At 27.9% G+C, this 27,806-nt stretch overlaps 3 protein-coding genes across 5 annotated transcripts in view; 2 read left to right on the top strand and 1 right to left on the bottom strand.

The window, feature by feature from the left end:
- Positions 1-11,359, top strand: part of LOC103572228 (kin of IRRE-like protein 2) — a 139,373-nt gene extending 128,014 nt beyond the window's left edge. For all 3 annotated transcript variants that reach the window (XM_053740684.1, XM_008550720.2, XM_053740683.1), the window contains 8 exons: positions 2,873-3,139; positions 3,238-3,346; positions 3,975-4,161; positions 4,356-4,494; positions 5,054-5,241; positions 5,365-5,498; positions 8,910-9,147; positions 10,979-11,359. In XM_053740684.1, the coding sequence (XP_053596659.1) occupies positions 2,873-3,139; positions 3,238-3,346; positions 3,975-4,161; positions 4,356-4,494; positions 5,054-5,241; positions 5,365-5,498; positions 8,910-9,147; positions 10,979-11,059 (1,343 nt within the window). In that variant the 3' untranslated portion in view covers positions 11,060-11,359. The remainder of the gene's footprint in view (positions 1-2,872; positions 3,140-3,237; positions 3,347-3,974; positions 4,162-4,355; positions 4,495-5,053; positions 5,242-5,364; positions 5,499-8,909; positions 9,148-10,978) is intronic.
- A 7,171-nt stretch (positions 11,360-18,530) lies between these two features.
- Positions 18,531-22,932, bottom strand: LOC103572229 (neprilysin-2-like). The gene is made up of 9 exons (XM_008550721.3): positions 22,650-22,932; positions 22,422-22,522; positions 22,189-22,242; positions 21,863-22,087; positions 21,575-21,795; positions 21,335-21,490; positions 20,370-21,114; positions 19,582-19,805; positions 18,531-19,492 (listed from the first exon to the last, which is right to left on the bottom strand). Exons 1-9 carry the CDS (start codon positions 22,664-22,666, stop codon positions 19,160-19,162), a joined length of 2,076 nt encoding a protein of 691 aa, XP_008548943.1. The 5' UTR covers positions 22,667-22,932; the 3' UTR covers positions 18,531-19,159.
- A 3,586-nt stretch (positions 22,933-26,518) lies between these two features.
- LOC103572230 (uncharacterized) lies at positions 26,519-27,687 on the top strand. Its single transcript, XM_008550722.3, has 4 exons — positions 26,519-26,851; positions 26,922-27,187; positions 27,258-27,427; positions 27,504-27,687. The coding sequence occupies exons 1-4, from the start codon at positions 26,646-26,648 to the stop codon at positions 27,630-27,632; spliced, it is 771 nt and encodes a 256-aa protein (XP_008548944.1). The 5' UTR covers positions 26,519-26,645; the 3' UTR covers positions 27,633-27,687.
- Positions 27,688-27,806: the final 119 nt, after the last annotated feature.

Here is a 27,806-nt window from a genome sequence, read left to right as displayed (position 1 = left end):
ATAAAAAAAGTCACCTGATTGGTATTTTTTTTTATAGAAAGCCTCTTATATTTATCATTTTGTAAAAGCGTGAATGTTATTTATACTTACGATGAAATATTTATTTTTATTATTTCAATAAATCGTCAATAAAAACAAAAGTTGACCCTACTCGAAAAACACTTTACACAAAAAGCACTCTGACCGAATAATATTTATATTCTTTCTCGGTTTACTTTTATTCTTTTCTTATTGCTTCCGTTTTTTCCTGTTTTTTCTCCATCCCACTGCCACTTGAACTTTATGTGTCCAGTCCTATCATATATACTAACGTCGTATTTCAAGCCCACCTTGTGATCATGTATAGGATATACACTTCACTCTAATCGCCATCGATCCTAACCAAGGTTTGCTACGTGACCACTGACCGGGATTCGCGCTTGCTAGAGGTTGATTCACTGAAAAAGCCACTGAATAAACGATTCACTGAATTAATTCCGATAACCCGAGAGATACCGGAGATTTGAAATTTCAATTTCAAACTTTTCCCTTGTACATTTTCCACAAATAAAATAATTATATTTATCTACTTGTATTATTTATCTTATTATTATCAATGATTAATGAAAAACCATATCGATCATTAAAATTTTATAATTAATCATAGTTACATATTTAAATTTGAAAAACAATACTTATGTTTGAAACATCAATTATTTTAGAATAAAAAATAAAGAAAGTATTTTTTATTTTTTTATGATTTAAAGTGACATCAATTTAAATATATGACCTATAAAAAATTGCTGAATAATTTTTTCGCAGTTCTTGAACGAATCAAATATAAAAAATCAGAGCTGCCTATAGCGGTCGTTACATTTCATACTTGCTGACGTATTTCACACGTTTCAACTGTCGAAAAAATTCGACAAAAAGCAGATCATGTTAGCACTCTCAATCCCCTTGTCCTTTTTTTTTCTATATTCATAATATACTTTTAGTCTATCCTTTACTCTTTTAATACAGCTATGAATGTCCTTCATATTCACAAATATATATATAAACGCATGGATTCACGCATACGTAACAGTTTTGTATATGACACGATGTATAGGCGCGGGTAATAGAGAATGAAAAGCTAAAATAGGGAATGGGTCAGCAGGTATTCGTTCGCGCGTATTTTGAAATCATTGTTACGTGAAATGGACAGCTGCGCAAGCTATCCGCTCGGTTTTTTTTTATTCCCCCTAACCCCTGCCGCGCACATACCGCACACTCTCATAACTGTGCACAAACGACAAAAAATTTAATTGGAGTATCATGTGACTAACTTACTTTCGAGGCTTGCGCTTCATATATTTCATTTACGTTTTTCAATCCCTTACAATATTTCGTATTGCTTTAGTTTTGGACTTTTTATTATTTTATTTTTTAAATTATTTACTATATTTATTTATACATATTTTATGCATATGAGGGATATGAACTGTGAAAAATCGGGAGTGAAACTTTAATGAATAAGGATTTTAGTTCAATCCGAATTTATTCGGGATTCCGGAGTTTAAAAAAAACACTCGGAATAAGTAGGGAATTTTTTTCAGCGGAGTTATTTCGGAGTGATCTAGATTTTATTTCAATTCGCATTCACTCTGATTCGGAGTTTTAATATTAAAATAAACTTTCCTTCGAAGTGAATTTCACTCCGAGGGGATTAAATAAATAAACAGTCATCCGCTCCGCATTCACTCCGAATTCAATCCGCGTTCACTCAAATTTTTTACAGTGTACTTTTAGATTCAATATCCAAATTTTCGATTAATTTGAAAAGTTCTAAGTATTCGTAAATTTTTGAAATACTCATAGGTTTCCGCTAATTCAATTTGAGTTAGAGTATTTGGTTCAAACTGCGAACGTACAAGTTTTATCTAACTTGTGAAAAATTATTTAAAAATTTTCATAATAACTTATATTTTTCAAAAAAGTTCATAAATTTACGAATGCTCGAAAACTGAAGAACAATTAGAATACTTATATAATAAGAAATATCTTGAATTATTCGAAAATTCGAATTATTTACATATCCTTAAAGTACCCGAGTCTAAAAACAAATTCTAGTTTAGTCCTCAAAAGTCTCAATCCCTTTGATGTTTTATTTGCTCCTCAAAAAGTAACTCTACTTTAGTACTTAAAATCCTCAATGAAAACTATGAAGCCTAAATGCGAATAATTTATCGATTTTAAAGTATAATTAAGATCTCAAAATCCTCAACGTATGAAAGTTTATATTTCAGACTTTGAAAAATTTTAGATAGAAAAGGGAAGGGAGAGACTTTTGAGGTTCAAATGTGGATAAAATTTTTCCTGTATGTTTTGAGTATTTTGACGCTCTAATCCAGATTATGTTATTCCAGTTTGATTCGAAAAGTGGTAAAATTGGTCATAACAACTACTTTGAGGACTAAACTAGGATAACATTCTCTACTGTTGTAAATCTTCAAATTCTAAATTGATCCTCGAAAACCTCATTGAAAACTGAGACTTGAATCCGAATTTGTTTTTTGACTTGAATACATATTTTTGTAACTACTCAAACTCTTATTAAACTGGATCTTCAATTATAGTTCAAATTTTTTTTTAAACAAAAAATCTAAACACAAAATAAAGAAGTTTATTTTGACGTATTATTCTATAATCTCTAAATCTACTTTCTTCTTCTTCATCTAAAATTTTCATTTGATCAAAGAAAAATATGGACAAATTTTTCCTTTACTTCGTAAGTGCAACGACTATAGTAATGCTTGTTTAATACTCAATAGTGATAAAGAAAAAAGAAAATATCCCTCTTAAAGCATATAGTTAATTACTATTAATTAATTAAGCGTTAAAATTCTTTTAGATGCACCAGAAACACGTTTGGTTGGAGTACCAGTAGGGCCATTAGAGGAAGGCCGAGATAAATTGGAAATACGATGCCTAGCAAATGCAAATCCAACAGCATCAATTCTATGGAAACGCATAAAAGGCGCAGATATGGAAGTTGTTGGTATCGGTGAAGCTTTGATGTATTCACCGGTTCATAGAAATCATGCTGCGACCTATGTCTGTTCGGCATCCAATACCGAGGGTGAAAGTAGCCCAGTTTCCGTTCAAATATCCGTTAATTGTGATTACTCAATTTATATTTCAAATTATGTTATATTGTTCATATATTTACAATTAAGATTCACTAATTAAATTGTATTTTGAAAATATATTTTTTAGATCCACCAAAAATAGACTCCGTTGGACCGGATCGATTATCAACGGCTTTACTTTATTCCGGTGCTTCATTTGAATGTAACGCTGATGCTATGCCACCCGCTGAATACAGGTGAGCCCTTCTGTTCTTTGTTAATAATCTAGTTTCGTAACCCAAAAAAGTCAGTCCATTTTTTTAACGAACATCAAATATCATTTATTCTTTAATCCGTTTCATGTAAAAAAGCTATATGTTATCAATCTTTCGAAAAATAAACAATGAGTATGTGATATTATATTACGGAAAAATGATCAAATATGGCGGTTAATATTCAATTATTTATTTTTTTACAATTTATGAACTGTAATATTATTATCTATAAAACTTCTGATATAAATATATAATGATATATTTTTTTGAATATATCTAATAATAGAGTTTATAATAAATGTATAATATCACATAACATTTATCAAAAGGATTCTAGCTTAGACTTGGAGTGTAAAATATTTATTTCAAAAATGAAATTTTATTTCTAAACTTGATAAATTATCTGTCCTACATAATAATCTGTTGATATATATTTTTAAACATATAGCGCTTTTTCATGCGGGATTGTTTTCAGTCAACAATTAATTATTAAATTTATACTTTAAATTCCGGTCAAGAGATCTGAAAAACTTGAACCCTTTTTAACAAATAAAACATTGATGCCACTGAAATTGAATAAAATGTTTTTTTTTTTTTTTATTTATTTAAGATGGGAACAAGTGTTTACTGATGGAAGGCCTCCAGCTGAATGTGGGAAAGGTCAACGTTTAATCCTAACAAATGTAACTTATCAGCAACAGGGTCAATATATATGTCTAGCATCCAATACGATAAATGGTAAAGTTCGTGAAGTGAAAAGTATTCCAGTATCTTTGGAAGTTGTCGGAGCTCCAAGGGTAAGAATTTATTTTTTAAATTATTCTGTTATCAATCAATAGATTAGTAATTTTAAGTTTAATTAATAATTAACTCAGTGATAGGATTAAATTTGATTTATGAATTATGCCAATTGAATATTAATTCGGCTATAAGACAATTATGATAAATAATCCAGGATTAGTGACCGTAAATAATGTATTTGATATTACAGGTAGTGAAGCCACTAAGTACTGAGAAATACATCGTATCAACAACTGAAGGGAGTCCTGCCAGATTGGAAATTAGATTGTGTTCAAATCCAAAGCCGCGGCTGGTCGCCTGGGAATGGGGAAGCACGAGACTCCATGCCGGTTAGATCCATCGATTTTCCAGTTTAGAGATGTCTTCGTAATCTATTTGGTTTGCCTTTTTATTTCATTTATTTATTTTTTATTTTATTATTTAATATCATTTCATCTGTCCTATTATTTTATCATTTATTATTATAATTATTATTTGGTTTCAGTAGAATTAAGGTTAGGTAGTATTTGTTGTATAACTTGCGATTTTTGCAATTACATTACATCAAATATTATTGTTCAATAATTTTCATACAGTTTTTTTAAAAAACTGCAGAAGTGAACTTTCAATATTTATTATAATTTAATTAAATTGTTTTTAATTTCGAAATTTCATTTTAATAAAAGTAATTGCATTAGTTGTGAGGTTAGGAATTTTTTGTTTTTATTTACTATCATTCATACGCCATTTTTAAATATCAGCTATTTTTAAATTTCATAAACAAATTCTGCCTAGTATTTTATGCATGAATAAATTTGAGAAGATATAAAAAAATTGGTAGTTAATTTATAATTAAATTTAACAGTGAATTAAAAATGAAATTTTTTCTTTAAAAAAAATGATCAACAGGTGAAGTATTGGAGTCTAGGTACAGAGCATTAGATTTAGAACCACTGCCATCGGAAGATTGTTTTATTGCAACTTTAGAATTAACTAGTACTGTTAAAGAGGATCAAAGACTTTATTATGTAATCGTTGAAAACGATCGTGGAAGTGATAGACGGACATTAATGTTACGAGTAGACGAACCAGGCCAGGTAATTTAAATTAATATAATTGAAAACAATAAAAAATAATGAAATATATTCATTTATAATAAATATATTCAAATTATTGGAGATAATTTATTTGTTCTATAATTAAATTCTCATTGCCAACAGATACCGCTCGTTATTGGCGCAGTAGCGGGATTCACCGTTCTCTCGGTTTTGATAATGGGTTTCATTTGTTTCCTTCGTTCAGATAGATGTTGCGTCTCCAGAAACACTGGCCCGACGCTTCAGCAAGTTCACTGGTAAGATTTATATTTATTCATGAATACATTTTCCAGACGAAACTTTAAGTGTGACAATTCTATTCCATTAGATGCTTTTAACCAACTACATACCATCGCCCATTTACAAATTGTTCTACGTTATTATATTTTCTCTTTCGTATTACAATTAAATAGTACTTTTTTTTTAATTTTTTTTTTGTCATAATAAACTTTTGAGTAACAATTATAATTAAACTAATTTGCTAACAATTTACTATTTTTTTTTAAACTTCACTGTTTTTTCTCAATACATTTTTTGTTGTACAATTTATAGCCCGATAATTTCTGCCACTTTTTATTTCTTGTGTTAATTAAAAACAAAAATACAAATCTTGGTTCGTAAATTTTCACACCGAGTAATAGAATTGTTTTTTCTAATAAACACGAACTACATATTTGAAACAGTCGACATAATAATTTAGTAATTCTAACAAAATTAAGTTGTATGATAAAAACTATATATTACAAAAATTTTAATTATTATAATTAGCACATTTATCTAGTCGAATTTCAGCGCATTGAAAAATTTTATTTGAAATGATAGTTGAATTATTTTTATAGAAAAATATTAAGGATGCGCGAAAAGTATTCAAATCGAGTTGAATCGAATATTACTATTTGAATTGAAATTCTAATTATTCCTCAGTTTTTCAATTATTAGTCAACTTTAGAATTATTTATAGATTTTATAATAATTCATAAGCGGCGTGATCTTGGCTGCTCAGAGCAAAGCCAATTAATACCGAAAGAATTCAATTGTCAGTATAAAAATTAATAACTATTAAGTTTATTTTTTCTTGCATTATCAAATCGTGGTTATCTATAATTTTTAAATCGAAACTTTTTTCACTTTCGAAATTTTTCGGTCTTGCTCCAAGCAGCCCAGAAAAAGCAACCAAACACGTCAAATGTTTTCTAATTACTCGATTCAAATTCAAATATTCTACTCAATTCTCTAATATTAATTTTCTTATCAACATAATAAATTATTTTTGAAAAAATTATAAAAATTTACAAATAATTCAGGTTACATTAACTTAAATATTCTACTGTAACATAATATGTGACTGATATGAATTTCGAGAAGAATATTCCGGGAAAACAGTGAAATTATGTGAAATCTATAATATTGTGTTCATTTTTTTATCCCCTCCACCATCCATCTTATTGCACTCTATATAAATTTTATAATTCCGTAACTTTGAAATTATCTTTATGGCCCGACATTTAATGAGTGAAGCGTATTTCTATGAGTCTTAATAGTTGTCAAAACTCTGTAAACTTTATTGTCAAAGCAACACGTACAAAATTATTTGATGAGTTTAATGTATACATCGGTACGAAACAACTTCACTTAAAACGAAACAGTAATTTGTTTTAATTACATTTAATATGAAAAGTTATAATTAAATAATTTTTCATCCCTTAAAAAAATTACTGAAATTTCAAAGGTTGGGCTTTAATTACGATAATCGTGTTTAAAAAAACTTAATTTTTACGTCTGAAGTCTTTATGAAGTACTTCGAAAATTTAATAATATCGTTGAATTTTTCATTTTATTATCGGACTACAACTCTAGGCTAAAATTGTAGCTTAAATCAGTTAAATGAATTTAAAAGCTTAAAGTTTAAGCTTCATTAAAAAAAAGATTCGTGAGCTCTGTACGACTGTTTTTTTTTTTATCAAGTTATGATAATCTTCAGTGAACTCTTCATTTTTACTTTATTACTAAATACAGTAATAAAAATCGAGACAGAAATAAAACAAAAAGTAATCGACGCTATATAATAAGTTTTTAAGTAAATTTATTGTGGATTTAAAATATATTAATTTGGTCATAAATTTAGATCACAAGAATAACTTGAAAATAAATTTCTGAGCTTTTATAATTATTTGATGAAATAATAATTTTATAATTTGCATAATATTTTTTTAACGTTTCTCGCTAAGGCGATTAGTCCAAAGAAAATTAATAATTCAAATACTTTCTTGAATTGCTTGCGTAGCAGCTATAAATTGAATTGGTAAAGCTATTTAACTGCAAATACTTAATATTGAATAGATTTTATTCTCAAAAATTATATTTAATTACATAGGGGAGGGTGGGGCACGACGGCTCCCCTGGGGCACGACGGCTCCCCTGGGGCACGACGGCCCCCCTTAAAAATTTGGTCAAAAATTTTTTTTTTATTTTCGGCCAAATTATGATACCGCTGATGTTTTAAGCTAATCTGCAATATCTGGAGCACAATGGACCACCTAAAAAACTTGATTTATGAGAATTATTCCATGAAAGCCAAAAATTTAACGAAAAATGAAATAAAAAATTGAAAGCACAGTTTTTGAAATTAAAACAGTTATTATTTATTTAAAACAATTTAACAATAATATTAAATAAAATTAACAATAATTCTTTTAAACAATAACAGTATCAGGGTAGAGAGAGAAAAACCGGTTATATCAGCGAATAACATTTTTTTTAAGTAAATTCCAAGTCTATGAAATTACAAAAGTACGGAAATAGTATATTTATGCATAAACTTTTTTTTTTCCAAAAAACAAAAAAATTATTTTTTTTTAAGATTTTGGGGGGGGGGGGGGTATAAAAATATTAAAAGTTAGAATAAAAAATACTAATTTTTTGGAATGGCCCAGGATTACTCGAAATTGCAGAGTAATTTTTATCAAAAACTTCTTTCCATGTATAATTGTGGTAATAATTACTATATCGTTTGGTTATTGAATTATACATTATGGAAATTACTACTGTAATGCTATAGTAGTGATTTTCACAGTAGTGCGATAACGATTACTATGATCGTATGGCAACCAAATGATTTTCTATAGACTTTTTTGCAATGTGACACGTCCTCATTTTCTACGAATTGTTTTTTATATTTCTTTATAGTTGTATTTTTATTAATTGAAGTTCGACATGCTGATCTTTTTCGACTTTTTTTTTTATACGGAAATTTCTAAATGTTATAGTAATTTTACCATAATATTATGGAAACTTTTCCCATAAATTATGGGAATCATTACTATAATAAGTGGCAACACTCACTATAGTATATAGTTAACAAAGAAATCATTGCATAATTTTATAGAAACTATTCCGATATCATATAGGAATGAAAGACATGTAAATCGAAATCATTACTATAATTTTTATGGGCGCCATTTCTATAATCGATATTTTAAAAAAAACCTGTTGCTATATGGGAACCATTTCCATAATATATTATAACTGTTACTGTAAATTTCTTTCTGTGTAGTATTCATTTCATAACTAAACATAATTAAATTTAAATTTAAAGTTACCAATTCGTTTTGAATCGACCCATCAACTACAATTAATGTACCAATCTCTCTGTATGCAATATATTGCAGTACAAAAGCGTCAAATGCAATGATAGAAGATCCAAGACTGAGTGTAGAACCAATGGAACGAGCGAGAGAACAATTTACATCAGAGAAACGTCAGAATCATGTACTGAAACCAGTACCAACTCAACAATATCAACAAGACTGTTATCAACTAAATCGACATGAACCATTACACGAGCCACATTATCAGAGGCATCATCACCACAGCCAACAACTTCATGGACCTCAGTATACACTTCAGGTCAGATTTAAATAATAAAGTTGGTAGTAGAGGATTTACGTCCACGGTGGAGAATTCATGGTTTAATTTTTTTTTACCCCTGCCCTATATAGATGTAGTTATTTTTTGTTAATTGTCTTGTTAGCGCTTCGACATCACTTAAATTAGCCTCTTTCTTCTTAAAACAATTAAATTTAATTAATATCGATTTATTAGTAATGATGAATTTAATAAATAATTTAAATTTTATCTAAAGAAAGAGGCTAAAATTATTTCTGAAAATCCAATTAGAATCAATTTATGCACCAATTTAAGTAGATTTCCAAGCATGCTAGCAAGATAATCCCTCTCCATACCTGGACCTACCCTACGCCAACTTAACTTCAATAAATAATATTTTTGTACACATCTCAAGCGCAAACGCACTACGGGTGCTCTACAATCGCATCTAAATGATTAGTGATTCCTGACTTTTTTGTCGACAATTAATTCGTGTTTATGTATTATATCATAAATTTAAATCGTATTACAACCTCAAGACTAAGGAATAAGTTTAATGATATTTTAAGTCAATTAATTACAACGGTCACATCAAAAAGTTGATTATTCGTACGCCAGTATCACATTTTTTTGTATAAACGTTTATACGCTAGCAAGATTACTAAAGAAAGACGCGAGAAATTGACTTAATTTCTTGTAATAAATCCAAAATTTTATGGAAGAGAACCTCATTGAATATCACTATTTTAATCCTTTTCGTTCTTTCATAACAAACATAAAGATCTAGCCGTCGGTGTATTGTATTAAAACCGTGATCTGATTTCTCACCATTCATTTTTTTAACTCTATTTCTTACAGAAGATAAGTGACAGTTTTGACGTTGCAGTCTTTGAATAAAATATCGTGATTTATAAGAAAATGAAAACGGTCAATTTTTTGAAAGTTAATGAGACATATAACAAACATACAGATTTCAAATAAGATATTTAAGTCTATCAATAATTAATTTTATAATTCCTAACAAAATATCTACGAAAAAATATCTAAAATTGTAAATATCTATGGACAAATTATCCATAGACAAAATATCTACGGATAAAATATCTATGCACAAAATATAAACAACATGAAGTATCTGCAGACAAAGTAACTAAAGAAAATAATGTTATGTGTGAAGAGAATCAGCGGATCGGATTTTATATCTATGAAATTTCTCTTTTTTTTTTAATTTTTCATGACAGAAACCGAAATATATTCTTGAAAATCAATATTTCATGGATTTTTATTTGACTTTTTCATTGATCAAATTCCCAATTTTTTAAATTTTCAAAGTCCCAAATAAATATAATTTTTTGGCAAAATATCATGATGGTATTTTTTTTTCTTAAAGCTTTATTTGAACTCTTTAAAATCTCGTTAGAAATGAGGAAATTGGTTGTGGCGCAGTAATTTTTTATCGACATTGGAAAATGTACATTCCAAAATTACATTAAAATATAATTATTTATTTTTTTTAATTTATCTAGTAAATATTGATATTTTATCTATAGATATTGTCACGCGGATATTTTGTCCGTAGACATTTAAGCGCGGAATTGTGAGATGTGACGTCAATTTATTACAAAATTATGATAATTTTACATTGAATAATCATCGTAGTAATTTTAAAAATTTTTAATATCACATGAGCGTTTGAGATGTGCAATTTTTTATTTCTTTAAAGATTTTGTGAATATTAAATTGATGACTATGGGTTTTATTAAAATATGATAAAAAGTAGGGATGGGATTAAAATGTGAAAATGGAAAATTTTTTGGCGCGATACCTGGAAGTAGGTATTTTTTGGTTACAGCGTGGAACTGGGCTCAAGACCGAAAGACTGACCGATTCTAATTCAATCCGGAATGTTTCGCGACCTCGTTACAGGACCTAGATGGGGTAGCCCCGAAATACAATAAGAATGCCAAACTCAGAAGCTATATAATTGTATTGTTATTTAAGGGAATGAAAGCTCAAGCCTGCCTGTGACGCTCACCGAATAAGTGTGATTCCTCAATGACTAATTATTACAATGTAATAAATAATCAAATTAAAAATAAATGAATAAAAATTAAAATTACATATATTATAAATATAAATATATAAATATAAATATAAATATAAATTAATCGTGAAGAGTGATAAATAATAAGTTTAAATGATATATTTGCGGGAACATTTTCAAGCTTTGTATTTTGAGCAGTTACTTAATGAGTTGGCTAATAAAAAAAAAAAATTTATTTATTTTTTTGTAAATTATATAAAATTACAGTAACTTAAAGAGATTTGTAATCTGTACTATAACGGTGCTAAAATTTTTTTTAAACTCTTATAAGTACAACTTATATAAATTTAAAAATCTTATATAAATAATTATATAATTATTAATTTATTAAGATTTCATTTTATATTAATAAATTTAACGATCATATATGTTTGGCACATTTAATAAATACATAAATAAGTTATTAAATGAGTATAGATCACTTGACAGGCTTCAAGCCATTATTGTGTTCATAAAAAAAAAAAAAAGAAAAAAAAATTCTATGTATTAATTTAAAATTAAATATATGCACACACTGAATAAAATAAAAAATGTGGGTGGGTTTTAAAAATAAGATTGAAGTACTTATGTGAAATTATAATTGTTTATAATTCTTTGACCTTTCATATAAAATCCTAGAAAAATCCTTGAGCCAAATTCCTAAATGTTATCAATAATTTTGAATCCCTACCACATCACAAACTTCTTTAAATATTATTGTTTGGTTTGAATAATTACTTCTGAATGTGCATTACCCTTCGCTACATTTAGTTTAATCCTTTAGAAAATAAATGTTAAACAAACCAAGATAAATTTTTGAAAATCTTTTAATGTATTTGTATTCTTTTTTAATACTAACGTAAAAGACTTAGTACCCGATCAGGGAATTAGTACTCGATCACTTCATGTATTTGTATATCTGTATTTAGTGAAATTGAGTATAATTACAGATTTACAAACACATGAGTGATCGGGCACTAGTTCCCTGATTAGGTACTGGATCTCTTACCTTATTACAGTTTTTTTTTTATTTTAATGAATTTTTATTGATAAATATAAAAATGTATTGGCATGGAAAATAAAAATGAAGTAAAAATTACTCTAGATTAAAAAAAAAAAAAAAATTCAGAAGTTTGAAGTATTTTAGGCTTCAAATTAGAATTCATAAATTAATTTTGAAGCAGAATTTGATTTCAAAATTTAAAACTTGAGAAAAAAAAATTTATAATTTTATATGTTTATACCCAAGTAGCACACTTGCCTTTGTGACATCTATGTTATTAGTTTTTAGGCTGTTTTTTTGACATATTGATAATGCACCAACATGTTGACAAAACGATCAGAAATTTATGTCACCGAAAAAATATCTACTTAAAAGACTTGACACAAGTGATGACAAAAATGACATTACAAATAGTGGTAAAATAAGTCATCTAAACGATTTTTTAACTGACATGTCTTTCTTAAGACAGGAAAAACAAAAAAAAAATTTTGTCTCCTAGAACCAACATTCGCATGTCTTATTTATACAAAAAAAAGGTGACTTTGAGATAAAAAAAATTTGTCTTATCTTTTTAAAAGACATCTTATCTGTATTAGTTATTAGAGAAAAAAATAAAATTTATAATTGTGCTGAACTTTAAAATACTTTAAAGAAATGTACGAAAAATTACATTCTAATATAAGATAGTAACTTTAATACATTATGAGACTGCAATACTTCACATTTCAAATGTAAAACTTACTGCGTAGCGCTAAACTGTAATTTTTACAGTTTCGTTTGCGAAGCGCTGCGTTACTATTTGAAAATTTATTAAATACTCGACATAAGTAAATTATTCTTGTTTTCTTTTTTCCGTGAATCTTTTTCAATACATTCCATTTCCGAAGCGTTTAATTCAAGCAAACTAGGAACAATCAGAAAATACAATAATTTTTTTTTTCTAATACAAATAAAAACTACTGAATCATAAAAAAATTGACATTAGAAGTAACAGTTACCAGAATTTAGTAATTTTCACTTATGCTACTAGTATAAATTGCTCTATTTTCTAAATATTTCTGGTTTAACCGCACAATAATTTTTACTAAATTTTTTTCTCCATGCACTAACTTTTCTCACCAATTCGTAAACATGTAAATAAAAAAAAAAGAAAATGTTTTTACCCAAATTAAATGGAATTGCAAAATTTCACAGTTTTGAATATTGAAATAAGAATTTTGAAAATTGGTTTGTTTAATTTGAATTTATTTTTTTAAATTTAATAATCACTCGTAATAATCCTACTACCTTAATATTAGTAGAATGTGTAGTAGCCTGTTAAAATTTTAAGAAATAGTGTAATATAAAATTGAAATAAAATAAAAAGAAAATGATGAAATATATGTAAGATAGTAGAAAAAAAAATAAATGATGATGACTCTAAGATAGTAGTTAACGATAAATGTGCAGGCGGAGCAGCTGTTTCTCAAGCCAGAACGCCTAGCCACGTTGAAGCCACATAACAAGAAGGAAAAACCACCGCAATATACAACATTCAAGCCGAGTATCAATCATTGAAAATTTTGTTATCTATTTTATATCAATACGCTTAGGAAAATAAATATAATAAAAGTGGCATTCAATCAAAATTTACTACAGATTTTATTTTTATTATTCTATTTACCTTTCCCTATATTTTATGCCATAGTAAATATACTATTTATAAAATTTATTTGTGTATTTCCTAAAAAATAATACAAATTATTCAATGTAAATGATAATCGAATATTTAATCAAATTTGATAAATCAGCTGATATAAATTATCAGGTTAACATTCATTGAAAAAAAAAAATACTGTTTTCAAGTATCTGCGTGTTTGAATCTTCCCGAGTAAATATTTGTTTAATCATAGTAAAAATATACTCCAACCAAGTAATATTTATATTTAAAAAAAATATATTTATATTTTAAAAAAATATTCTTGGTTGGCGGACATTATTACTAAGATTAAACGAATAATTTTTTCGGTAGGATTCACACGCAGATATTTGAAAACAGTATTTTTTTTTCAGTGTAGCGTTCTGAGTTGATATTCCATAAACCTACTAGGAAAAGTTACCATAATTTTCTCTCCGCGTAGAGAATCAAAACATAGTTATTGACGTGATTCTCTAAATTAATTGTTTCATTCCAAAGTTTTTTAACTTCTGACCACTTATATCTTGTTGGCAATTATCTAGAGAATACACCAGCAGCTTTGTTTGAGGCTCATCTGACGAAACTTTGTATAACCTATACCTAATTATTCTAATCTAACAAAACTTTTTTGTTTAACCAAAACTACGAATCACTAGAGAATTAAAACGAAATGGGAATGAACAAAAAAGTTAAACGATTTATAGAAAAGTTACTTAGTAGTCATAAGAGACCATAAAGTATTGATTTTCGCGCATTGTAGAACTTCAAATCAATATTTTTAAATCTTTTTTAGATCAAGAAAAAATAAAATTTGACAAAAAAAAAAATTGAAGGGTTTACAGAGTGGTTCCAACGTAACCATGTGTTAACCACGAAATATTTACTCTCGCGCATTACAAAGCCGCAGAATCGCTCGATAGTTAATAGAAATTAGGACTTTACGCAAAAATTGAGATATTCCTAGTTGTTGCAAAGTAACGAAGTTACCACAAACCTGAGAACCTTTTACGTTGTTGAAGATTCAGATCAAAATTCCTTAGACGTTTATCGATGAAAATCATTTCAAACTCTGTATAAGCAATTATACTTTTTTTTTGTTTTGAATATTGCCTATTTATTTCTATTTCTCTCAAAAAATTAAACTTGATTAAAAACTGATTTTTTATACCTGATTTTCTTATTATTAGTCTATAGGCCCTGGCTTAAATGAAGTTAAATCTTCTAATTTTAGACCCTGATTAAGAAAAATGATTTAATCCATGCTGTATATTTATATATTAGTCGACTCAAATTGTTCACAAATTGTTTTGAAACATTTCAAATAATTTTTCTTAATCAGGGGAAGCTAAATAAATAATATTTATATTATATTATCTCTCTTCTTTATATTACCTTCGTATTCTTAAAATATGTATTGCAATATTTTCTATAACGTATTTTGTACATGGAAAAAAATAAACTCTAAAAATTAGTGTTTGGAATGATAGCTCAAAACCCGGTTATCAATATGGGGAATTTTCATATTCCAAATAATAAATTTTATAATACGTGTTGTCAAGGTTTTAAGTATCAGTTACGGTCTTTAAAGTTCAAATAGTAATTTTTTTTTGCATAGACAATAAATTTTCGTACTTATCCTATAATTATTCACGATTTAGTCATAAATGAAAAGTTGCTATTTAGCATAATAGTATTTACTGATCACTTTATCATTATATTACTTGTCGCTCTCAATTTATATAGTTCATTGTTTCCGTATATTTATAATTATGTAAAAAAAAAAAAAAACCATAAAATGTATATTGAGCAATAAAGAATAAAAAGAGATAATTAAAACTCTCATAAAAGTGTAGTTGAATATTGTCATATTTCGTGATAATTTTTAAATTTTGATGATTTATATAATGAATCGAATTATTAAGTATTCAAGGCAATATTTATTCATGTAAATATGATATTAAATAGTACATTACTAGGAGTAAAAATTGCCAATGACCATATTATGCTGAACGCAATGGTTCTCGTCTCGTCTATTTCAATGATATTTCTACTTTCTCAAAAACAAGCACAACTCTTCTTGCGGATGATACAGCTATCTATGTACACTCTTTTAATGCAATAAGCGCAGCAAAGCAAATACAAATACAAATACATTTAAACATACTTGAAAAATTTTATTCTAAATGGAAAATCTCACTAAATGCAACAAAGACGCAAGTAATAGTTTTCGCCAAAAAAACCAAAGACATAAAAATCATCCAACCAATAAAAGTTTATAATCATAGCATAACCCGGGTCAATGCAGTTGAATATCTAGGTGTCCACTTGGATCCTAAACTGCTATACAACAACCACATCAAACAATCCATCAAAAAAGCCTTCAACGTACAGAAGAAAATATACCTTTTGATGGTCAAGGGATCAAAAATATCAATCAAAAACAAAAAAATAATCTAAACAATGACATAAAGACCAATCTTAACGTATGTAGCTCGTGTGGTGTGGAACGTCCGCAACCAACATGATGCTCCTTCAAGGATACCAAAATAAGTGCCTTAAGCTAATCTCGTCAGCTGATAGATATACGAAAATCTTGAAAATGCATGAGACTGCGGAAATATCTTATAGTAAAGATTATATTTATAAGCTAGCAAATGATTTCTATGAGCAACAACTTAAGACTATAATAACTTAACTAAAAATATTATGAGTATAGGAAAACATAATTTACCAAACACTTTCCAGCATAAACTACCATATCAAAAACTTGAAATATTTAATAAACAACTATAAACGTTAAAATTGAATTAAATATAGAATAAATTCATAAGTAACTTCATAAATATTTATAGAAAATATGTGAAGTTACAGAATTGATCATGTTTTGTTTACTATTTATTTAGTGTCTTTTGTTCAAAAATGTCGGCAGTTAATGAAAGTTAGAGAGCTTTATTTTTTAGTTGTCTTGGCTGAATATTTTTAGTATTGAATAAGAGTGATAAAATAACTCTTAAAATGTCCAGAAATTTTTCTTATTTACTGGATAAAAACGAAAAATATTTTGGCATTAGAAACCATCAAAATTATTGTGACATCTTATTACGGGAGCGCATTAATAGCATGTTTCAAATATCAAGAAAATTTAAATAAATTTATAAATCAAGATTATTATTATTATTATCATATTGGTCAAAAGTCCTGTTATTGATCTAAAAGCAATCAAAAACAGACTAAAAATTATAGTATATAAAGTCTGTTTTTGTCCTTAAAAACAATTGAATGTAGACCAATAATTATAACAAAAAAGTCTGTTTTTAGTTTAAAAGCGATTTAAAACAGACTAAACATTACACGAAGATAAATCTGATATTGGCCTAGATAAGGAATAGTACTGGCAAAAACAGATTGAATTCCTGTATAAAATCAATATGATTTATAAACTTAAATTAAAGAAAAAATATTTGAATTTATCATTTATTTTAAAACAGATCTAATTTTTTGAACCGGGAATAGAAATTATTATTCTAAATAATATGTTGTAATTTTTACTTTGAGTTTTGTTAAAGTTTTGATTTTTTTATGACGTTTCGAGATTACTTCTCGGATTGTAATATTTTTTTTTTTAAATTTAGTAAAAAGTATGTAATTTGTTTCTCCGTGCAAACTCGATACTTTACTCTATGAACTCGCGAAGTGCACTTCAATTTTTTGATAACTTCTATTTGTTTACGAGGAAAACTTGAACAAAGTTCCCGTTTACTGTACAAGTGCAACAAAGATAGTACCGTTCATCCACTTGAGTGCGAATAGAGACAAAAATGAAAACGCGTCTTAAATAAAATTTAACGAATTTAAAATAACTAATTCACTAATAAATGCAACTAATTATAAAAAAAAAAAATTTTAATTATTTGTCGTAAAGTCTTTTTATGAATTAAATATATAAGGAAGCTATAAATTTGATACTTTACCCTATAGTAGACTTTGCAAGTTACATAATAAATAATTTAAAAAGCGCGTGAAATAGACACGTGAATTTGGGTCCCTAGGAGAGATCCGAACGAAAATGTAGCCAACGAAACAAATGCAAAAAAAATTTTATAGTAAATTGCTCAATAACAAAATATCGACGTTCTACTTAGCAAATTGTCCTCCATATCAGAAAATCCCCCATTTATGCGAAAAAAAAATAGTTTAAAAATTTTTTTCTCATCTAAAAATCAATTTCATATCTATAGTATATGGATGATATTTTTTTCTAGAGTACTCAAATAATATTTTTTCTGACTATTAATTAGTTAGATAATTTGTTAATTATACATTCAATAGCTTATATATTACAGTAAAGGAAGTAGAAATCAAAATAAAAAAGTTTAAATTAATATAACACCCACACGTCTACAGTAAAATGTTATATTTGATCAAATATCTAGTTAAAAATATGAAAAAATCAAATAGTAGGAATGACTAACTTCTTAAAAATACATAAGTTTCATTTTGCAATAAAGATATAATTCCCTTGATACCCTGATTTAAAAAAATCATTTGAAATGATTCAAAACGATTTGAAATGATTTAAAACAATTTAAACCAACTAATATATAGATATACACTTACACAGAAAAAAACGATTTCTTGGCGCAAAAAATTTTTTCTTATCCTAAGAAAATTTTTACTTGACCCAAGAAATTTTTCGTATTACAAAGTGAAAACAAAAATTTTCTTGGGGTGAGAAAAAATTTTTTTGAAACAAGAAAAAAAATTTTAAGGCGAAAAAAAAATTCTTGAGCCAAGAAAAAATTTTTGTCTTCAATTCATAATGCAAAATTTTTCTTGTGCCAAGAAATTCTTTTTTTCTGTTTAGCATGGAGTAAATCATTTTTCTTAATCAGGGTAGCCAAGTTGGCCGCAACTTGTCGACAACCTATTGCCACAACCTGTCGCCAAGGTTGGCCTCAAAAATAGGCATTTCCTTAAGATGACGGCAACTTTCCTAGAAACTTGTCGACAATTTTCAGCTCGTGTTACTGTTGCCGACAAATTAACTACAAGTTGCTCAGAAACTTGGTAACAGGCTATCAGGGGTCACATCACGTCGGACGTGAACTAAATTCAACTGTCGGTATAGTAAATCTTGTTAGGTAACTAACTTAGAATTTCTTGAAGGAAGACAATTGGTTTTCTTCAAAAATAAATTCTTGGCTCAAGAAAATATTTCTTGAGTCAATATAAAATTTCTATCAGTGTACAATAATTAGTATAAAACTTATTAGAAACTGCACGCTGGTCCATAATTTTTAAGAAATGAACCATCAGTTGGACAATTGAAATCTTTATAAAATTCTGGGAAATTTGTCACAAGTCTCATTTTATAAAAGTCGAAAATCGAATACTTATTATCGATAACTATTGGTTCTTTTGGAAAAGAATCACAGGAATTACGAATTGAATTAATCCAGAACAACTGATTATTTGAAAAGGGTAATTCCGGTAACGAAGATTCAATTCCATTTTTGGTGAGCCATTTTTGGTAGGCTCGATATGTTGCTTTGTGAGCGATATGTTCGCTGATTTGTTTACCAGCGTAAAACAATTCTTCCATCTGAAAATGATAAAATTTCAATTTATAGTTTATAATTTAAAAATTTATTTATAGATTGATGTATTTTATAAGTAAATAGATGTATCTACCGGACGTCCTACGTTAATATCAGAGATAAAGTTATACATTTGTCTCTGAAAACAAGAAACTTTTTCATGATGAATCCAATCCACGTTTTCAATTAATCTTTCTCCCTTGAAAACAATCATTTCGGCCATTTTATCTGCAATGGCTTTGCCAGTGTAACCGTAATTTATATACATTGGATAATGAACACTGAAGAATGGTTCTTGAAGCATTGACATTGGCACATCTATAAAGAAAATTTTCATTAATTATTAACCAATCGATCATACTATTCCTGAACGGTTACATGGCGCCCGAAAAACCCTAGGCTACTTTAAACTGGAAATACCTCAATAGCTATTAAGTTTGCAGAAAAATACAGGATACCTTTTTTGTAGAAAATTTAAAATCCTACAGAAAAGATCTCTTGCATCTTCTTCGATAACTCAATAATTACTTGTATATTTTCAAAAATCTAACCACACTTTTGTTACTAAAAGTTTTGATCTCTATTTATTAATTTATATCAACTTATAGGACATTTAAAATTTTCCATCAATTCAAATCCATTTTTCATCATTCAAAGTACAATTATTCCCGAATAATTTGCTACGAGATTTGGTTCAAAATATTGAAAATTAACAAAGTTCTAATTATTTGTATTAAAAAAGTCATATTTCCCATTATTTTTTTTTTTGTTACTTAAAAATAAATGATATGATAAAAATGGATTGCTGATCAAAAACGCTGGGGTCTTATTGATACTTTGTGACCGGAGAAAGTAAAAATATTAATAAAGACAAAAAATTACAGATTACTCCTTTATCCTTGTATACATAATTAGATGTAACGACATCGTGAGAATTTATTTTAATTAAATTTCTATACGTATCGAATTTTTGATCGAACAATTCCAAATTTATTAGCGTCTGGAGATAATTATTCGTGTCTATTTCTAAATTTTCGTAATATTTAAGAAATTCATCATCGGTATTATTCTTGTCTTTAAAACCAATTACGAATGACATATTTCCAAGTATCTCGATTCTCTGATTTTTAGTTTTTTTGTCCATCCAAGTCGACTCGTTTATCAAATCCACCAATTGCTCTTTTATATTTTCTGCCATTTCTGCAATAATCGTATCGATGCCATTTTTGTAGAAATTTTTAGCAAACAATAACTTTAGTGCTGGGTGTAGATAATTTCCGATAACGCTTAAGCAAGAGGTCTCGCGCCTCTCGACCATGCACTTCTGAGTCAAACAGTATTCGCGATGTAGATCACGATATTCCTCTGTCAAATAAAGAATCGTTTCTTGTATTATTTTCCATACTGCGTAATTTGCTTGGACGCGTTTCGGAGTTTTTTCCATGAGCTTAAAAAAGTCAGAAAGGGCTGGAAGTTTAATGACACTTGATTTGGAAAGATTCGTTGGAGTTTCATTGTTACACACTCGAATATTTTCAAAGAATTTTCGCCAGTTCGTTGATGGAAATTGTTTGATAAGTTCATCGAGTGATACTTCTGTATTGTTATATCTTTGATCTTTGTTCAGCTAAACCCGGAAAGAATCGAATAAATTAATAAAAATTATTTAAAGTTATTGAATAATAAGGGATGTATGAATAAGCTTTCGAATTATTGCAATGATTCCAATAATTCGCAAGTTTTCGAATTACTTTGAAATTTTTGAATTAACTGAAAATCTAAATTTTCTTATTCGATTTGAATTAAATATTATTTACACACCCCTACAAATAATGTCAAGTATATACTTTAGAAATGTTACATTCGAATGTAACCATTTCATCAATTTCTTCTTTCGATGTTTGGGTGTTTCCTAGCAATTCAGAGATTTTAGCAATATAATTTTTGTAAGCAGCGATTACAGAATTCGACAGAGCGGATCTCGAAAATTCACCAGAAGTAACCTGTGGATAAGAAATATTAGATCTTCTTAATTAACAGTTTTGTTAGAAAGATTGATAAAGAATTCAATTGGAAATTTCTCGTACGTAGAGTAGCAAGCCGACTGTTGGCTCACCATCATGTTTATTCTGAAACCTCGTGAAATCTAAGAAATGGAATGATGCTAATCCGATGTTTTGGGTTTTTATCGAGAAGTCGATCCAATCGAAATCCGATTCCTTCCAATTGTCTCCTTCCAAAAGAGGCCAGCTGCCGAGTTTTTTAATAACATCACGCAGAAGATCCAAAGACTGCTGTCCAGTTTTTTCTAAATAGTGTTCAATGACAATTAATTCTTTGAATAAGAAGTGATTTTTATAGTCAATTTTACTGACCGTTGCTCATGCATGTTCTGTAAATATCGTGAATAAGTTTAAAGGGTCTGAAGTCGGCGAAGTCACCTGATTGCGTCACCAAATTTTCAAAATGTTTGTTCATGATATCATAGTTCACTTTAGTTTTTTCTGAAAAGCTCTCAAGTCTAGATTGACCGCAAACAAATTGTTGGATGTTGTCACAAGGATTTATATTTTTGTCTAGCGACGTATTAATTTTTTTAGCTGTAAGATGGTGATTAATGATAAATTTTACCGCAATTGTTTTTTTTTTTCTAATTTTTAATAATTTTAGTCTTTTTGCATAAAATAATTATGGTACTTACTGAGTTCTAAATAAACTTCATTACAATCTTTATCCAGACAGTTCTTTATTACTTCTAAAAAAAATTGATATTTTTACATAAGGGAGACTAAAGTCAAATGACACATCATTTTTGGTACAAAGGAAATTTTTTTTTCCTACATGATGGTGTCTCATTTTGCTCAAGTTTCCCAAATACAGAATAAAATTAGAATTTTTCAAAAGTATTAAAATAATTATCAATTCAATACTTACCACTATTTTGTATTTCGGTGATAACTGCAGCTGAAGTGATGATCAGAAAAAAAGAAAAAAAAACACTAATACTCGCAACAACAAATACTGTTGTCAAAATTCTGTAAAAAATCATAGTTATATTTACTATACTAAAAATTATTTCAATTTAATAAAATAAAATCTGATAATAAATCATTCAGTTCGAGGATCAAATCATTCATAATATTAATAAATAATTATTCATACTTGTAATAGTAAGTCATTCTGACCAAAATCACAATATTTCACTTTCGACTTAAGAACGGTTTTCAGATAATTTTGTCCCAGCTTTTCTCTGAAATAAAAGCTCTAAACGCAAAATAAAGACACAGACCCGATGCTTTACTCTATGAACTAGCGAAGTGCACTTGAATTTTTTGATAACTTCCATTTGTTTACGAGAAAAGCTTGGACAAAGTTCCTATTTAATGTACAAGTGCAACAGAGATAGTATCGTTTATCCAGTTGAGTGCGAATAGAGAAACAAATGAAAACGCGTCTTAAAAATAATGCTCTTCATTAAAACTATTCTAACAGAATAACCCTCTAGGGCAGATATACTGACTTTTATATCCATCACGCGCTCTTTTCTCTGTGACCCCTCTTCGCTGTTTAAAAAAAAACGAACGAGAAAAATAAAAAATAATAGCTATTCGTATTATAGTTGTTTTTTTTTTGTTGACTATGACGTAACAGTCGCTTAATATCGTAAGTTTAGTCCGAGTTTATTGTATCTAATCCTCGTCCTCAATTCAACCAAAACAACAACATAAGAGTGGGAATTCCCCATCATTTTATAATGAAATTAATTTATAGCTTAAATTACATTATTTTATTATTTAGTCATTAATATTAATAATACGTCGTTGTGACCGAAATAATAATAAAGTTAAATACTGATTAATTCTAACAATGATTCAAATACTCATCGGAGTATCTAAAAAAAAAAAAAAATCATTTCACTATGGAGGATTTGTAGATTTTAATTGTCCGAAAAAAATATTTACATTATAATTTAAAAATTTTGAGTGATCTCAGGTGATCCAGATAAATCTAAATAGATTCAATAGCTTTTAATTAAAATCGACATTAGAAACAAAAATCTGAAAAACTGTGGACCCTGCGGAAAAACCCCAAAACTTCACGCTGTTTTCAAACTTGGGGAGTTAAGTCTAGATTTTCGATTGATTTATTTCTATAGAATTTCTGAGACGACGATCCCGACCAAAATTAAGGCGTTCGTTGGAGTTTGGAGGCCTGGGAGGTATCAGACAAATTTTCTGGAAAAACGCTAGCAATTAAATAAAAATGACTAATTATCCATTTTGATACAATTAATTCGAACAAATTTATTTTACATACATCAGTGATCGATAATCGAACTCGGTTTTCGTACAAAAAAAAGAAAATAATCATAAAACTTATTAGAAACTGCACGCTCGTCCACAATTTTTAACAAATGAACCATGAATTAAGATTTAAAAAAAAATTCCAAGTGCTACTATTACCGTGAACCTAAAAGAGACTTGTGACAATTACCGCGCTACAATTACCGTGGATGTTACAATTACCGTGTGACAATTACCGTGGGATCCAATAAAACAAAAACCAATAAAATAAATTATAAAAAACAAACTTTCAACTTTAATAATGCACATCACGTTTAAAATATGGTACAGTTAACCAATATAATTAATATTATGAGTGATATAAGTATATACGATTTAATCAGTATCATTATTATTTATTTTCTTGACAGCTCTGCAATAATTTTGCCACTTCGCTTCTTTTCACCACTAATAATAAATTTTTATGTTTATATTTACACTTTTTTTTTTCACTGATTACTTTTTAAAATCTTTTTTTTTCGTATTTTCAGTTTTTTTTTGAGTTGCAATTCTAAATTTTTAATACAAGGGGTACACTTGTTGTCATTACTGCCTGGTCCCTTAGACTATAAATTCTTAACCAGACAGAGCTCTGATTCAGAAATCTAATTTGGAATAATTCAAACACGATCCAAAACGATTCCAAGTTGGCAAAATTGACTATACATGGGTATACACTCTAGCATGGATTAAATCATTCCAAATTAGATTTCTGAATCAGGGAGGGCCAATCATTAATTACAACGAGTGTACATGATAATCAATGAGTTATATTAATTTTGAGGTTATAAATAATGATATTTCAACCGCGGCAATTGTCGCATTCACCTAAGATACTGCATATGTTTCTATTACCGTGGAATCATAGTGAAACCACGGTAATACTGACATGCTTCAAAAGTAGGTGACAATTACCGCGGCAGTAAATTAAAAGCGACAATTGATTAAAATTTAATGTTTGTTGAATTTTTGACTATAAAAGAGTATAATCTTGCTCTGGAATGCAACAAATATAAGTATTGAAGCATTAATTCATAAAAAAACACATTTTATTCGAGTCTACAGTTGCACACTAACTGCAAGAAATTGATGATATTTTCTCTTAGAACGATCAATCGGTTTCCAATAATTCATAACTAACTATAGTAATTACATTTTATACCGGATTGTTTGTTAATTACATTCTTAAAATATTCAATTTGTTGCTGGATTTTTTTGAAATTTTACAAAAAATTATGTATCATTCATTTATAATAGAATGAAAAAAATCCACGGTAATACTCACACCCGCGGTAATACCCACATTTATCCTATATAATATAAATTATATGCTACCATATATTTTATTTCATATAAAAATTTTATATTATTTAAATATAAAAGGAAATATATCAATACAATATATTATAAGGTATATGTTAATGTATATATATAGCTTAATATAAAAAACATAGAAGTTCCATACATGGAATACATATATCTACTACTATAATATATATAATTTTATATTAAATCGGCCAAAGTCTCTATATGATTTTTTATAATATACAATATAATATATTATATATTTTTTTGTTGTAAACATATATGATTTTATATATTTTAACCATATATTGTTTTTTCATATTGGTTATCAAATAGATATACAAAATTAAAAAAAATCCATCTAAAATAATTTTTTTAAAACTAACATTTCATACTTTCGTTAATGAGCCTCTTCCAGATGGTGGCCTTTTTACAACGGATCAATTTCGTTCGTCCTTCAGGTCAAAAATTCACAGCTAACAAATATCCTTAGGTTTTATTGTTGGGGAGTACCCAACTACAACATTTTCATTTTTCACCTCAACTTCCGGTCCCTCCACTACTAAAGAAGATTTGGGCACCTAAGATTGAATACTAACATAAGTAAAAAATAATATTGAACTCTTGAGTCCTTAAACTGGAGACGAACTTTTGTTTTACCAAATATCTGACCCATGTCAGCCCCAAGTAGGCTACAGTCATTTCATTCATTCTTAAAATAATACTACGAAAATATTTATTTTTAGTTTTTGCCCATTAGAAGTATCGTAATATTAGTTGAAACAGTTGTAAAATTCAGATAAAAAAAATTTTCTTTCTGGCGCTAAATCTTTCCGACGTCTTCTCCGTAGAATCTGTCATTCGTTTCCCATTCATCTATTCATTCAGGGTTTCTTTGAAATGCACTTTGGTCATAATGCGATGACTTGGTAGAAAAAATTTGGATCTATTCGGGTATAATTTTGGATATTAGAAAATACGTTTGTATTACATAAACATATAATACTTTATGGATACACTATTTTTTTTAGACTTGATGTTGCATAACTAAATTTTTATCGAAAAGTTTCAAATCTATCGCAAGTCAGATAAATAAATTCAAGTTACGAGCACGTAAAGATATTTTTCAAAGACATATTATAATTGATAAGAAAATAACTTCATAGACACGTTGGGAAATACAAATAACTATTCTTAGTCTCACGTCTTACATGATCATGATCAAGTGTTTTGTTTAATTATGTTTATATTTTAAACAATATTCCGAGATGTAGACAACAAAATATGCGGAAGAATATTAAATTCCAAGAAAGAATGTTTATAAAATTTAATTTTTTTCCAACAAAATCTTCATCAGCCGAATATAAAAATTTGAATTTTTTCACTATTCCCAGTCTGTATTAATTTCTCGAAAAAAAATTTTATGTAATAAACAAACTCGTGAAAAAATTTGAATCCGATTAAAAGCATTTTTGTCTCGTTTTCATAGATTTTAAAATTGTAGTAAATAATGCAACTATTTGAATTTACGTTGATATTTTCTTCATTATTAATATGTAAATCAGTCACCTCGAGGGCTTTTTTTGTCAAAAATGTTGATTATATAGTTGGAGTTTTTAAATACGATCTCACGACTAAGGATCAGGTGACTTTTATAAGTCAAGGGGTTTTGGTCAGTCGAAATATTGTTTTTACAAATTCAAAGAACATAGAAAAGTATTCAAAATAATAAATAACTTACTCAATAATAATTTATTTATTTATTTAACGAGTAATTCATTTCAAGGGACACGAATTTGAAAGTTCGTCTCTACAATTGGCATAAGTCTCGTTTTATAAACACTAATCACAAAGCAGAAGAATCTGATTTTGAGCAACGATTAGCTACACCCGATAAGTTTGGCATTTTTAGAGAAGCCAAAGTAGTTACTCTATTACTACACGAACCATTCTATAACGTAAAGACTATATCGAATCAAGGAGTTTCACAAAATTACTTATTTGATGAAGATCCAAAATGTATACTCATGAAACTTAAATTCAAAACCAAATGTTCGTATTCAAAATTTTGATAATAATTATTACTATTATTCAGTAAGATTATTAAGTGGCGAAATTATAGTTTCAGCTCGTTCTGTACAAGAAGTTTTTATGAAACAAAAAGAAATAAAACCTCACAGAAATGTAAGACCTTACAAATGCGATTCGAATTTTTTATCAAAACTTGTTGAAAGCCCGGAAGCGACTGATAATTATTATTGTGTTGACGAAGTTGAAAAATCTCATTGCAATGTAAGAATTCGATAGTAAATTACTTAAAAATTGTGGATAATTGATAATAACTAATTTTAAAACTCATTTATTTCAGAATCACGGGGGTTCTGCACTTGTTTGTCAGGATCGTGAGAGCCCAGAATCTTATTTTGTAGCTGGAGTTAATGTTGCAAATGATAATTGTAAATACATTTTTGAAAATGTATTAGTATTCAAACAATAGTACTAATGATAATTTTGTAGAGTATAAATATAAATAAAAAGTTGGAAAATCTAAACGTGCACAACTCATTTGCTCATTCAATAGTAAAAAACATGTTCTTAAATAAAAATGACTCAAAAATAAAAATCTAGAAAACAATTGACCCGGCAGGCCGGCCTCAAAACTTCTCGCTTT

The sequence above is a fragment of the Microplitis demolitor genome, chromosome 7, assembly GCF_026212275.2.
Source record: "Microplitis demolitor isolate Queensland-Clemson2020A chromosome 7, iyMicDemo2.1a, whole genome shotgun sequence".
Classification (NCBI taxonomy): domain Eukaryota; kingdom Metazoa; phylum Arthropoda; class Insecta; order Hymenoptera; family Braconidae; genus Microplitis; species Microplitis demolitor.
This window is presented reverse-complemented; position numbering and strand designations above follow the sequence as displayed.

Bases quoted from the DNA above. Each gene is read 5' to 3' on its own strand.
- LOC103572230 (XM_008550722.3), top strand. From the start codon at position 26,646: ATGCAACTATTTGAATTTACGTTGATATTTTCTTCATTATTAATATGT. The intron at 26,852-26,921 runs GTATTCAAAATA...ATTCATTTCAAG, and splicing joins AATTCAAAGAACATAGAAAA to GGACACGAATTTGAAAGTTC. The intron at 27,188-27,257 runs GTTCGTATTCAA...GCGAAATTATAG, and splicing joins ACTTAAATTCAAAACCAAAT to TTTCAGCTCGTTCTGTACAA.
- LOC103572229 (XM_008550721.3), bottom strand. The intron at 22,088-22,188 runs GTAAGTACCATA...ACCATCTTACAG, and splicing joins TGAAGTTTATTTAGAACTCA to CTAAAAAAATTAATACGTCG. The intron at 21,115-21,334 runs GTATATACTTGA...TTCCGGGTTTAG, and splicing joins TCGAATGTAACATTTCTAAA to CTGAACAAAGATCAAAGATA.